Genomic DNA, 13,832 nt, shown 5'->3' on the forward strand with positions numbered 1-13,832 from the left:
GAACACAATTACTGAAAATATAAATAAATGAATAATATAATATATGGAACTTTTAAATTTACAGACTTAAAACAAGTGCTTGCTTTATTTGCACTGATATTTATAATGTATCAAAAAAATGCATAATAGTTAATGCAAGATTTCATTTTCTTAATATGAACAGGGTTTTATACATTTATGTTCATATTTTTAATGATTGCTTCCAGTCATTTCTATCACTTGTATGTAATAATCCAATTTATAAATAAATTACTTATAAGATTAAATATGTTTGCTTTGACACTCAAATTGAGAATATGGAGTGGAACCAACATATGTATCTGTATACATATTATATATTATGTATTATACATACACGCACACGCAATACTATATATTATAATTTTATAATCAATGCATATGAAAAACAAACTTATTACTGCTGGGTTAGTACAGTCAATAAATTCACACGCATAATATGTCATCTGATATAATTATATTCTAAATCATTTTTTTTGTGCAACATGTGGAGCAGAAGTAAGAATTAAGTGCTATTAAACTTGAATTAGCATTAATGATTTTATTGTGATCATTTTATTGTAAGCACAAATATGAAACATAGATAGTGATTGTGCTAATAAAATTATATAAAAATTATACATTCTGCACCACATGTAATTTAATTATTAATCGTACATTTTTTCTTCTGTGCATTATTCAGCAGTATAGATCTTATATTATTTTCTTAGTACTTATAGGAAGGAATCGTAGATTTTAGGCCACTAATAGGCCAACATGTACTTTTATGAAATAATTCAAATATATATCTTATAAACATTCACAATACATTTACAAAAAATTTAATAAATTTAATCAAAATGAAAATGTCAAAGATTTGTGTATATTCTACATATTATGCAATAAAACTGTTATTAATTTTTTTCTGTTAATTTAACTTTAAAAAAATTAAAATTAATTACAAAAAGTTTAGAAAATGTGAAATTTGTAAGAAATGAAAGAAAAATGCATTGCAACAATTAATATATACTTTGCTCCTTTTTTCACTATTGTCCATTGTATTTTTATATTCATTCATATTTATATAATTTTCTTATAATTTCCTTATTATTATTGTTATTATTATAATCTTTTTTAAGTGTACAATTTAATTTTTATATTATATAATTATGCAACATTGTTTAATAAGCAGCATAGAATAATTTTCTATGTGTAATACTTAGTTTCCCCAAGTGTTACAGCACCAGCACCTTTGTTGGTAATAACAAATAAGTATAACAACATTCCTGCTATGAGGTAAATGTTATCTCAATACCAATTATTCATAATCTTTTTTGTAAGTATTTACTTACTTAAACCAATGTTAATCAAAATTCTTTAACAGTTTATTTTTGTAGTTAGCATTTTTTTTGAACTAGTTTATAAATTAATAAAAATTAAATAATCACAACCCACAATTTAAACGCAATATTATTTAATCCTTATAACAATTGTATATAAATATATATAATATATATAAATATTATATCATATATATTATATATATATATTATATATATTATATATATAATATTATATATATATTATATATATATATATATATTTTACGAAAGTTACGTTGTAAGTGCATTTTATTATAAAAAATCACTTCAAAATTGCTGCTCTGATCTTAATAATGACACAATATAAAATTAAAAAAAAAATGTATTCTTACTTTGAATGCAGGTAAGAATATATTTATCAGAGAAAGATGGTTCAATATAACTTGTATCTTGTGCAATATTAGTTCAACTTGTTTTCACAGGACTGTCATCTAACTTTTCTGGATTTACAATTACTTGTATTACATAGCCTGGTTGTATTTTTGCTTCTTCTATATGCATTTTATCACCTAATAACTTTCCACCAAAAAACCACCTTTGACGAGATGGTTCTAAACCTTCTTGACTCTATTCATTAAATTAAATCATAAATTAATGCAGAATAGAGACATATAAAATATAATTTGAATAATTATATACATACCTGCAATTTCTTTTTAGCAGTAGCAATAGTATCTTTACTGTAAACTGACAATTTAACTTCACCTAATGTAGTTGATAATCTTAACTTCAATGTCTGTTCAACTCCACTATCAATAGGTTCTATAAATAAATATATTAAAATTGATTTTCTTTCTAAAAATATGATTTTTGAAAAAATTTGAATTTTTTATAAAAAAATTTGTTATGGAATTGCATATTACCTGAACAATCAGCAGGAGAATCTCTTCCACTATCTTCTTTCACAATATTAATTGGATATGATAAGCAATAAATGGGAACTTGATATCTGGTACCCAATTCATCATAACATTCTGTTAAAAAACCATTTGGAACAGAAATATTAGCTCCATCTAATATAGCCTGTGCTAATTGATAATCTTGAGCTTCTGCTGCTGTTGCTCCTGCTCTTAATGCATCCCATATTTCTTTACGTCCATCAAATGCAGGTGCAGTATCCCAAAATTCATCTCTTTTACTTCTTAGCTGTCCTTCTGTCAAAGGTACATCTGATTTCCATCTAATTGCCTCATGACATAATGGATGATTTTTTCTTGAATTTCCTATATAAATATAACATTTTTTTTTATAATATGATAAATTTTTTATAAAATTAAAAATATAAAAACATTTTTAAAGGTTTGATAAAAATAAAGATAATTATGAAGACAATTTATATTATAAAATATAATTATTCCAAATTTTAAAAGTGATTAGTAATATTGAAATTCTAATTCTTTTTTTTCTAATACAATAAAAATATTCTTTATAAAGTCGTTTGATATCACAAAACATTGTAATAAATATATATATATATATATACATATATACATATATATATATATATATATATTCATATATATATATATATTATATATATTATATATATATGTATATATGTATATATGCATATAATTCAATCTTTCAATAATATTTTATGTAATAAATAATATGCAAATATCGATGCATAACACGCAATAAATGCTAGGTAGGAAGGTAAGGAAAAAACCTGAACTATCTTCAAGGTTAACTGTTGTTGATTGCAATTTCTACGCACAAAATTTCATTTTAATTTTTACCTGAATTTACTCTCGTAGAATTTCCTGTAGTATTATCAACAGAGGCATTTCTTGCCCTTGTTATACCTATGCAGCCTCCCATCCTAGGTGGCTGATGTAACCAAACATTTCACTAAAATTTAACAACACCTCACATGCCATTTTCGTCCATCTTATCCACTGAATTACAAATCGGTACCATTAGAGGCGCTATAATCGAATCATTAGTAACCTAACCTGAAATGTTAATTCATATAAATGGGTCTAAAACCTAAATAAAACAAGTTTTATAAACAATTTTTTAATAAATATAATATTTTATTAAGACGCGTCACGCGAAATAGTTGTTATCAAATTATTTTGTAATTCAAATATATTTAATAATTTTAAATAGAAAAATTAATCACGATTATTTGATATAATTATATTTTATTAATATACTAAGGTTAAGTAACATAGAAAGAAGGCATGGTTTGCAATGGCTTCACTTACAAGTACTGTTTTTAAAGAAAGGTTTCTTACTGCTTTTAAAGAAGACGAAACACTGAACATAACGTGCCAACAGATCGCTTTAGGTGTGTATTAATTAGCATGATTGTTTTTCCTCTACCTATAGATAATTGGCCTTGATGTTTAAAGCAAAAACTAGAAAACTTGTTTGTAATTCATTAAAATATTATCTACATTTATCTACATTTTATTAATAAAAATATCTTTATTAGAATTATTAATTCTAGTATTTCTTCTTCTAATATTTAGAATTATTAAATTTGTAAATTATTGAAATAAAAAATAATATTTGTTTAAAATTTATCTTTCTTAAAAATAAATGTTTTTTTTTAATTTAGAAATACAATCTGGATATACAAAACTTTATACAGTTGTGGAAGAACTTGGACCTTTTGTAACAGAAAAAGATGTTAAAATACGAGAAAAAGGCATTTGTGCTCTTTCTATTATTTTATTTTATTTACCTAAAGATTTTTTGAATGAAGCCGAATTGGGTTTTATAACATCATTTTATTGTGATAGATTAAAGGATCATCATAACATTATACCAGCAGTATTAAAAGGAATTTTGTCAATTGTAAGTTATATTTATTAAAATTATATTTAATTGTAATAACTAAATAAATGAATAATGATTCTTTTAGGTACAAATGATTCATTTGCCTAAAGATTCACCTGCACATTTATTCAGAGCTCTTTTTGAAAATGTTCAGTGCCAATCTCAATTATTATTTGATCGTAGGAATATATATTTCATATTTATAACATTATTGGAAAATAAAATAGAAGATTTAAAAGCTATGGGACCAGATTTTATTTATGGAGTTATTAGTGCTATAGATGGAGAAAGGGATCCTAGAAATCTTATGCTATTATTTAGTGCACTTCCAAAATTTATAAAAGAATTTTCACTAGGCCATTTAACTGAAGAAATGTTTGAAGTCATTGCATGTTACTTTCCAGTTGACTTCAATCCTGTAATTAGATCAACCAATCAAGATTTTAATTATACATCATTTATGAATATGAATTGTAATTTGACTTGACATTTTTCAGTCTGGAACAGAGGGAATAGGAATAACACGTGATGATTTGGCAGAAAAATTGGCTCCTTGTCTTTGTGCTATACCAGAATTTGCTGAATTCTGTATACCACTTATAATTGATAAATTATTTTCTAATCTTAAGATTGCCAAGATGGATTCTTTGAATTTATTGTGCAAGGCTACACCAATATTTGGTGTAAAAGGCCTTGAACCACATTTGACCGAATTATTTATTGCTTTAAAAAAAGAAATTATACCAGGTGCAGATTTAGAATTAAAAAATGCAAGTTTAAAGGCAGTTGTATCTCTAATTGAAACTATATCAAGTGATGTTAAACTTTGTAAAAGTTTTATTGATGATATAATCACAAATGTAAATTTATCTATGTATGATGTGCAACTTAGTTTATTTAGACCAACTGTAAAATTGTTGGAATGTGTGGCAATGGTTAATAAAGAATCATGTACAGAAATATTAAAAGTTATAGTACCATTATCTCTTGGTCAATATTCTACTGATATTTCAATAATTAATAAAGTAATTTTAATTGAAACATTAAATACTTTTATTAAAATTGCTTCTGATTATGGATTTACTATCAAGGGTGAATATATATCTCATATACTTTGAGATATGTATTAAAAATTATTTCAATTTTAATATAAAATAAAATTTTTTTTAGATATTCCAGAACTAGCATGGACAGATATACCAAATTTATATTTGAATGAATTATCAACACAAAATACAGAATTACAATCCAAGATATTGTTTGGTTTAACAATACAAAAAGCATATTTAAATAAAACACATCGCACTCTAATTTATGATAAAATTTATAATTTGAGTGAAATGAGATATAATGAAATAAAAATGCTTTGTCATTCATGTCTTATAAGTTTTGCTACATTGTATCCAGATGAAATATCAAATTTAATTAAAGAAAAATTTCAGTTAACTGGTAATCTAATAATTGAATAATAATTGAAATATGTGATTTAAATGTTTTATTTTAAAATAAAACTTTATCATTTTAATTGTTTCAGGTGAAGAGAAAATAGAAATACAAATTCATAAATTAGAAGTATTAGCAGCTGTTGCTAAAACATATAAATTAGCTATTGAAATTCTTCCTCAAATTGTATCACAAACAAATATTGCAAATTCTGATATAAGCTTTACAGCCTTAACATGTCTTCACAGATTAGTTACTACAAAAAATATTGATTATAATGTACAACATTATCTATATTATAAGTGTAATATTATTCAAAAATTAATTGCACTTAGACTTACTCCTATAGATCAAAGATTAGATATAGTTTTAAATATTTGTCGATTAATTATACGAAATTTAACACTTGAAGAGCAACAAAATCTTATTAATAAATATGGTTCAGTTTTAAGTGAACAAGTTTCAGAATTTGATGCTATATTTATAATGAATCTTTTCATTCCGTTACGTCAAAATGTTGATTTCACAATAAATTTAAATTTATTACAAAATCTCCATAATTTGGCATTTAACAATAATTATTTAAATATAAGACTTATAACACATAAATTTATTGCTGTAATATTAAACAAAATTAATGATAATGACGAATCCTTTTTACGTATTTTATCATATTTCAAAGAGAAAATAAATAATAATTTAAATTTAAATGTTAATACTGAAATAATGAAAGCAGCAGTTTCTTTACAAATATGGTTAACAAAAGCTATAATTACCAAAGGTTCCTGTGATGTTGAAATATTTTTGAATGAAGTATGTAAAAATTTCTGATATTTTTAAAAAATATTTTATAAATAACATGTAATATTTTTTTAATACTATATTCACAGCTTACCAATATTTTAAAACATGATCAAATAGGTCAACATATAGCACAAGAATATAAAATCTTAACAAATAAACATGAGGATACTTTGATAGAAGAAAATTTCTGTAATATTAAACTTTTATATAAACAAAGAGTATTTGAACATTTAATTAAAAAAAATTTTGAATTTGAAAATATCTCGAGACAGAACTATTTAAATGCATTAGTACAGCTATTAGAAGAAGTACCTGTAGAACTCTTCTTTATGTATTTATCTAAGGTATTGATTATATATTAACATAATTCATATAGTATATATTAATCTTTATTTTTTTCAGCTGGTCCCTCTTTTAATAGAATCTTTATTTCTTGATAATGAACAATTACTTTTTTTAACTTTAACAACATTGAATCTTCTATTAGAGACTAAACATGATATTTTTTCTGATAAAATACAATGTTTCATTCCAAGGTTATTAAACTTATCTACTTATAAAACAATGGTAATATTTTATGAAATTATTGAATATTTTAATTTATATTGTTTTAATTTTGTACATTTTTAAATTAATATTGCAGAGAGTCAGAATAGCAGCTCTAGAATGCCTAACAAATTATTGTAAATATCCAATTGTTTTAATCAATACATATAAACAAGATGTATTAGAAAAGTTATCAGTATCAATTGATGATCGAAAACGTTTAGTGCGGAAAGCTGCAGTAAAAGCAAGAACAAGATGGTTTTTAGTTGGTGCGCCAGGAATATTAAAAGAATAATGATCTGTTTTATTTTAACTTACATGAAATTTATTGCAATAAAGTCTTTTGTAATTTATAAATGTATACATTTATTTTTATTTAATATAGATAAGTTTAATTATAATTTTATTTTATACATTTTCAAAATTATATATACAAATCTTTTATATATTCATTTATATACAATATACAATTTGCAAGCAAATGATTTCTCATCATACTATTTTTTTTTTTTTATAAGAGTAAAGAAACTGATTCATTATATTGTTTGTTCTATATATTGTACATAATGTATATAATTGAATAAAGAATTGATTTCTATAATGGGATTGAAACCTGAAAGTTACTCTTAATACATTTAGTATACTAGAAGCATGGGTGATGGTAAGACTTAATTTACACTGATTTTCTTTTTCTTTTTTTTTTCTTTTCTTTAATTTTAAAAACATAAAAAAGATATATAAAAAATATGTATAGTATTAAAATCTATTCATAGGTATAGTAAAAAATGGTGCATATAAATACGAAGATGGTACAAAATATATTGGAGATTGGAATGCAAAAGGATTAAAGCATGGTGCTGGTTCTTTATTGCTTCCTGATGGAACACGTTATGATGGAGGTTTCCAAAATGGACTGTGTTCTGGTTTAGGAGTTATAGTATTTCCAGATGGAGCAAAGTAAGTATTATATATAAAATTATTTTATATATAAAAAAATTTATTTTACTTTTTATGGTTATCAATCTAATAATATTTTTTATTAGATATGAAGGTGAATTTATGCAAGGTTGGTTTCATGGTCATGGTGTGTTTTGGAGATCAGATGGAATGAAATTTGAAGGAGAATTTCGTGGTGGCCGTGTGTGGGGATTAGGTATGCAAGATCTAAATATCAAACTTTTTATATTAAATTAATAAATTGTTTCTAGGATTAGTTACATATGCTGATGGATCACATGGTTTCCCTAGAAATGAAGGTTTCTTTCAAGATTGTAAACTTGTACGTCGTAAACATTGTCCAGACATAGTACAGAAAGCACAGAAAATTTCTATGATGGCCCGTACTCAATGTAGTTAATTAGCTTATACAAATAAAATATAATTATATTGAGTCTTAATAAAGAGATTTAAAATATATCATGTTATTTAATTATTAATTCCATGATTTATGTTATTTATTAAATTGCTAATAAGAAAAATTATTAACGAACTTATTAAGTTATACGAAATTATAAAATATTTTTTAAATCGTATAATTATTACATATAATTGTAATTATAATATTATTTCAATTTAATATTAATATACAATAATTTATTGTTTTGTTGTTTTTCTATAATAAATAATAAAATCGTAATTGAATTTTTAAGTAATTTGCTTCTAATTACGTAAAATGCGAAGACATTTATGATCTTTATATATTATGTCAATAGACACACGTGATTATGAAATATATATAAAATATATATATATATATATATATATATATATATATATATATCTTATAAACTTATCGTATATACAAAAATTTATAATAAGTTTTTAGATGAATAAATCTAAATTTTGTGATGTTAAAAATTTAAATTAAATTAATTCATAATAAATATGTATTTTAAGATTTTTTTTTATACAAATTTTAGTAACATGGATTTATGACATCAGTAATATCATACGTAAAAATAAAAAAAATTAATATAAAAAATTTGTATAATTGCACGACTGTCATTCTATATTATTATGAAAATTTGAAAAGCAAATGAGTTAGAAGAAAGATTATTAAATAATAAGACATTTTCTAAATAGTAGTATTGTACTTAGCACGATGTTGTTAAATTAAAATAAACAACGATTAGTGATATAGTTCTATATATTTTATAAATTGAATATTTAATAACATTTTGATTAAAACTATAATAATTTATGAATCAATATTTTACAATAGAATCAATTTTAACAATAAATTAAAATTATTCGATAATAAAATAATCTGATTTAAAAATGATCATTATTTTTATTGAAAAGTTTAATTATTATTAAAATACAATTTTTCAATTTTTTATAGGGAGAATCTAATTTAATTTGAAATGATATTTTTAAGTCCAATTATATTTTAACTTCTACTTTTATTTTTTACTTGTACCGTACACAATACAGTTATAACAATTCTTTATTGCTTGGCTTCTATCATTGGTTAACATGAGCGCAATGGCGTAGTTTGTTCCCTCTTGTCTTTTGATTAGCCAATAGTTAATATCTATTGGAGATCAGATTTGTTGTGCTTTTTTTTTTCTCTAAAATTAAATAAATACTTGTCATTCATATTATCAAAATAATTTTGTGTGTGTATAGTGTACTTTATACCGTCATTCTTATAATTCGTCATCTTAAATTGTTAAAAGTTATCGATAACTTTATTTTACAAATACTATTAAAAATTATTTGATTTAAAATTAATTAATATTAACTTAATAAACTTAAATATATTAATAAAATAGTAATGATATTTTATATTTTAATTCATCATTTTATTATATATATATAATAAGTTTTCATCTAACATATTTAAAACAGTGTTGTTAACCAATTAAGAATGTACACAGTGACTAAGTCATAAAGAGACAATTTAATTATTAATAGTTGAAGAAAATATAATATTGTAAGTTATTTAAATTTAAATTGTTTGATATAATTATAATAAAATAAATCTTTTTGATATCATCATTAACTAATATATAACTAATAAAACTATAATAAAAAATGTACTTTTACTATTTAATCTCTTTATCTATTTAATTCATGAATTATGTATCTTTTTTTATTTGTCAAAAAATATGGAGAATATGATTAGATATTAGATAAATAAGTATTTAAATAATTAATTTCTTTTTAATTTTTTCAATTTAATGATTTGCTATTAATATATAATAAATATTTAAAAAATATTTATATATGACCATTATATTAAAAAATATTGTATGAAATTAATATATGTATATTATAATATTAATATATTAATAAACTATAATATATTATAGTTTTCTAAATTATATATATTGAAGTACATTATATTGTTCACTTAATTTTTTTTTAATTTCCAGCTAAGAAATTAAATATATTGAAGAAGATTGTAAATGACTCGAAGATCAACAATGAGCCCTCAAAATTATAAAAATCATATCACAACAAAAGCTATGGCATCCAATGGTTATACTGATATTGAGACTCTCTCTAAAGAGTCCAAAAACCATTCATCACCTTGTGAGTCATTCAAGTGTATGTGTGCTTAGAGTAGCCATTTTTATTTTTTTTATTAATATTATTTTTAAAATATCTTTACAATGGCAGTACATCTAACAATTATGATGTAATTTTTTTATTGTTACTTTTTTATATTATAATTTATATTTTATATTTTAATATTATAATCAATAATATTATTGAAGCTTATAATAAATTTGCATTTTTTCAATAGCATTTTTCAATAAACATTGTATGCTTTTTCATATACAATTTGTAATAACAAATTAATTTATATTTGTAATGATTGAATTTTATTTAATTATTTATTATTTAAATATTTCTAATATTCATGTTCATAATTCATATTTATAATGTTTTATATTCTTAGCAATGCCATGGTTTGGTATGGATATAGGAGGTACATTATCTAAATTAGTATATTTTGAACCTAAAGATACTACAAGAGATGAAGCAGATGCGGAACTTGAAACTCTGAAAAATATTCGACGATATTTAACTAAAAATTCAGCATATGGAAAAACAGGTCATAGAGATACACATTTGCAAGTATGTTTCTTGAATGTTTCTTAAATATTCTATTTTTCATTTTATTTTTCATATTAAAAATTTTAAAATATTGTTTTATTATAGATGGATAATGTTTGCATTAGAGGTAGACGTGGTACATTACATTTTATTAGATTTCCTACAAGTGAAATGGGAAATTTTTTAGCATTAGCAAGATCTAAAGGTATGGCAAATCTTGTAACAACAGTTTGTGCTACAGGTGGTGGAGCATATAAATTTGAAAACAATTTTAAACAAGTAAGTTATTTATTTCTTTATATGTTTATATGATATATGATATATTATGATATATTTTAATACTTGTAAATTCTATCATGTAAATTATAAAAACTTATATTCTTTTATAGGAAGTAAATATGAATTTAGCAAAATTTGATGAACTAGATAGTTTAATACGTGGTATGCTTTATATTGAAACAACAAATCCACATGAATGTTATTATTGGTCTCATCCTACAGATGATAATAAATGTCAGAAAGTTCCCTATGACTTTTCTGAACCCTATCCTTTTTTGGTATGTTTAATTTTCTAAAATATTAATCTGTATTATATGTATTATATTTTATAAATTTTACAGCTTGTAAATATAGGGTCAGGAGTAAGCATTTTAGCTGTTTATGGACCAGAAAATTATAAAAGAATATCTGGTACCAGGTATGTTTCTTTTCTATAATATATTGAATTATATGTATAATATTCAATTTTTATAATATATAACAATATTTATTTCACATTTAGTCTAGGTGGAGGCACATTTTTAGGATTATGTTGTTTATTAACTGGATGCAACACTTTTGAAGAAGCAATAGAGTTAGCAACTGGAGGTGATAATACTAGAGTAGATAAATTAGTTAAGGATATTTATGGCGGAGATTATGGACCTTTTGGTCTTCCTGGAGATCTTGTTGCAAGCAGGTAATAATTTTAATGAATAAATAAATCATTTTCATTTTATGTTTTTATAATTTATTTTTTATTTATCTACATTACTCTGTTATATATATAGTTTTGGACAAATGAATTCTAAAGAGCGACGGAATGCAGTTAGTAAACAAGATCTTGCACGTGCAACACTTGTTACTATTACAAATAATATTGGTTCTATCGCTCGTATGTGTGCCGTTAACGAAAAAATTGAGAGGGTAAAAAATATAACATTATTATATTAATATTGATTATTGTATTTATTATATTCAATTTTTATTAATAATATTAATTGAAATTTTAGGTTGTATTTGTAGGAAACTTTCTCAGAGTAAACCCTATATCAATGAAACTTCTGGCTTATGCTATGGATTATTGGTCTAAAGGAACTATGAAAGCTCTATTTCTAGAACATGAGGTAGAATATATAATAAATTTTTTAAATAAATTTAAATATATTTATTAATCTTTTTTAATTTTAGGGTTATTTTGGCGCTGTAGGATGTCTGCTTCAATTTAAAGGTGAAACAAAAGTATAGAGAGAAATAATATATAAACATATATATCATTCCATTTGATTCTCTAATTCAAATGAACCTTTTTCATGAAGATGATTATATAATTATTTAACATAATTATTTATTTTCTTATATAATATTTAGTTTCTCAGGAAGTATTTTAGTAATGGTATAAATATAAGATCAGGATTGTATTACTTTTGTAAATGTAGTTATACTTGTTGTAGTTTTAATGAATGAGCACAGTATGATTATTTTAAAACGCGTTACATAATTACATAAAACTGCATAAAAACCTAATGTGGGCACAAACCTTGTATGACTTTATATAGAAGATTATAATGGACCAAGACTCAAACGCATAAATCCTACACAATATTCTTTATATCAGTAAAATGAGTCTACCTCATATTTTATTTTTTAAATGTTTTTATAAATATATGCTCACATAAACAACATAGTATTTGTTATAATTATATACAATTTTTTAATTGTTTATGATTATTAAAAAAACAGAAGAGAAAATCAATTATATTAATAAGTACTTAATATCTATTATTATTATTATTATTATTATTAATAGTTTTTATTTTAATTATTAAAAGACATAAAGTATAATAATTGATTAGTAATTTGTTATCGTAATGATCAAAATTAATACCAAGTATATTGCTTAGTGGCCACATTTATAGGTTAATAACATGCATTTTTTAGTTACTTGCAAAATATATTTGATAAAAAATATATTTATCATTACTGAATTATAAGTACGTGCGGTGCTTCGAGATATAAACACATAACGTATTGTTACACATTTTTTTTTATAGAATAATTTATAACATAAACAATAGAACGATAAATATCACAATGATATTTGTATTATAATACTATAAAAAAAAATGTTTTTTCTAAAAATATTTTATGATACATTTATTATTATGGCTAATATTTGTATAAATTTACAAATATATAACAAAAAGAAAATTTTTAAATTTGTTTATAAGTTTATTTTTATGAAATAGAATATATGTAGTTTTCTTATATTAATAAATAATTTCTCATTGGATGCGAAATATTAGAAATTTTGTATTGTAAATGAATATTTTAAATATGTTTAATAGACTTACATACATGCATTTAATGTGTTTTCTCATTGCATGAATATTTATAATAAAATGAATATAAAAATAAATATTATTTTATTATATTTGTAATAAAATAACATAATTATTAGGAAATAAAATGATTTTTCTTCTTATTATATTATAAACTGTACTCCCTATTTTATATGTTTTCTTTATGCTATTAAGTTTTGGTTACTTA

At 22.3% G+C, this 13,832-nt stretch overlaps 4 protein-coding genes across 6 annotated transcripts; 3 read left to right on the top strand and 1 right to left on the bottom strand.

The window, feature by feature from the left end:
- Positions 1-1,610: 1,610 nt before the first annotated feature.
- Positions 1,611-3,737, bottom strand: LOC100867249 (ubiquitin domain-containing protein 1). Its single transcript, XM_086902465.1, has 5 exons — positions 3,590-3,737; positions 3,119-3,334; positions 2,243-2,602; positions 2,023-2,141; positions 1,611-1,946 (listed from the first exon to the last, which is right to left on the bottom strand). The coding sequence occupies exons 2-5, from the start codon at positions 3,198-3,200 to the stop codon at positions 1,785-1,787; spliced, it is 723 nt and encodes a 240-aa protein (XP_086758591.1). The 5' UTR covers positions 3,201-3,334; positions 3,590-3,737; the 3' UTR covers positions 1,611-1,784.
- Positions 3,350-7,316, top strand: Mms19 (MMS19 nucleotide excision repair protein). The gene is made up of 9 exons (XM_003696052.4): positions 3,350-3,672; positions 3,946-4,184; positions 4,252-4,584; positions 4,664-5,258; positions 5,337-5,615; positions 5,701-6,422; positions 6,500-6,757; positions 6,816-6,980; positions 7,057-7,316. The coding sequence occupies exons 1-9, from the start codon at positions 3,576-3,578 to the stop codon at positions 7,252-7,254; spliced, it is 2,886 nt and encodes a 961-aa protein (XP_003696100.3). The 5' UTR covers positions 3,350-3,575; the 3' UTR covers positions 7,255-7,316.
- Positions 7,317-7,492: 176 nt separating this feature from the next.
- Positions 7,493-8,375, top strand: rtp (MORN repeat-containing protein retinophilin). The gene is made up of 4 exons (XM_012489711.3): positions 7,493-7,620; positions 7,733-7,916; positions 8,003-8,112; positions 8,168-8,375. The coding sequence occupies exons 1-4, from the start codon at positions 7,611-7,613 to the stop codon at positions 8,314-8,316; spliced, it is 453 nt and encodes a 150-aa protein (XP_012345165.1). The 5' UTR covers positions 7,493-7,610; the 3' UTR covers positions 8,317-8,375.
- A 1,080-nt stretch (positions 8,376-9,455) lies between these two features.
- On the top strand, positions 9,456-13,772 carry fbl (pantothenate kinase 3 fbl). 3 transcript variants are annotated; one of them, XM_012489707.3, is made up of 10 exons: positions 9,456-9,894; positions 10,337-10,511; positions 10,867-11,045; positions 11,130-11,303; positions 11,414-11,581; positions 11,645-11,721; positions 11,806-11,982; positions 12,074-12,209; positions 12,296-12,409; positions 12,474-13,772. In XM_012489707.3, exons 2-10 carry the CDS (start codon positions 10,370-10,372, stop codon positions 12,528-12,530), a joined length of 1,224 nt encoding a protein of 407 aa, XP_012345161.1. In that variant the 5' UTR covers positions 9,456-9,894; positions 10,337-10,369; the 3' UTR covers positions 12,531-13,772. The 3 variants fall into 3 exon arrangements, with proteins under 3 accessions (XP_012345161.1, XP_003696098.1, XP_086758592.1); XM_003696050.4 differs by having other exon boundaries at positions 9,484-9,894; positions 10,337-10,496; XM_086902466.1 differs by lacking the exon at positions 9,456-9,894 and having other exon boundaries at positions 10,485-10,602.
- Positions 13,773-13,832: the final 60 nt, after the last annotated feature.

Source organism: Apis florea, unplaced genomic scaffold (genome assembly GCF_048593485.1).
Source record: "Apis florea isolate Af1SG1 unplaced genomic scaffold, ASM4859348v1 contig_2272_pilon, whole genome shotgun sequence".
Lineage (NCBI taxonomy): Eukaryota > Metazoa > Arthropoda > Insecta > Hymenoptera > Apidae > Apis > Apis florea.

Excerpts from the sequence above, each read along its gene's own strand:
- LOC100867249 (XM_086902465.1), bottom strand. The coding sequence starts at position 3,200 with ATGGGAGGCTGCATAGGTATAACAAGGGCAAGAAATGCCTCTGTTGAT. Across the intron at positions 2,142-2,242 it reads TTCTCCTGCTGATTGTTCAG|AACCTATTGATAGTGGAGTT; the intron begins GTAATATGCAAT and ends ATTTATTTATAG. Across the intron at positions 1,947-2,022 it reads CTGCTAAAAAGAAATTGCAG|AGTCAAGAAGGTTTAGAACC; the intron begins GTATGTATATAA and ends TTTAATGAATAG.
- Mms19 (XM_003696052.4), top strand. The coding sequence starts at position 3,576 with ATGGCTTCACTTACAAGTACTGTTTTTAAAGAAAGGTTTCTTACTGCT. Across the intron at positions 4,185-4,251 it reads TAAAAGGAATTTTGTCAATT|GTACAAATGATTCATTTGCC; the intron begins GTAAGTTATATT and ends TGATTCTTTTAG. Across the intron at positions 6,981-7,056 it reads TATCTACTTATAAAACAATG|AGAGTCAGAATAGCAGCTCT; the intron begins GTAATATTTTAT and ends TTAATATTGCAG.
- rtp (XM_012489711.3), top strand. Across the intron at positions 7,917-8,002 it reads GTATTTCCAGATGGAGCAAA|ATATGAAGGTGAATTTATGC; the intron begins GTAAGTATTATA and ends ATTTTTTATTAG. Across the intron at positions 8,113-8,167 it reads TGGCCGTGTGTGGGGATTAG|GATTAGTTACATATGCTGAT; the intron begins GTATGCAAGATC and ends AATTGTTTCTAG.
- fbl (XM_012489707.3), top strand. The coding sequence starts at position 10,370 with ATGACTCGAAGATCAACAATGAGCCCTCAAAATTATAAAAATCATATC. Across the intron at positions 10,512-10,866 it reads ACCTTGTGAGTCATTCAAGT|CAATGCCATGGTTTGGTATG; the intron begins GTATGTGTGCTT and ends TTATATTCTTAG. Across the intron at positions 11,304-11,413 it reads TTGAAAACAATTTTAAACAA|GAAGTAAATATGAATTTAGC; the intron begins GTAAGTTATTTA and ends ATTCTTTTATAG.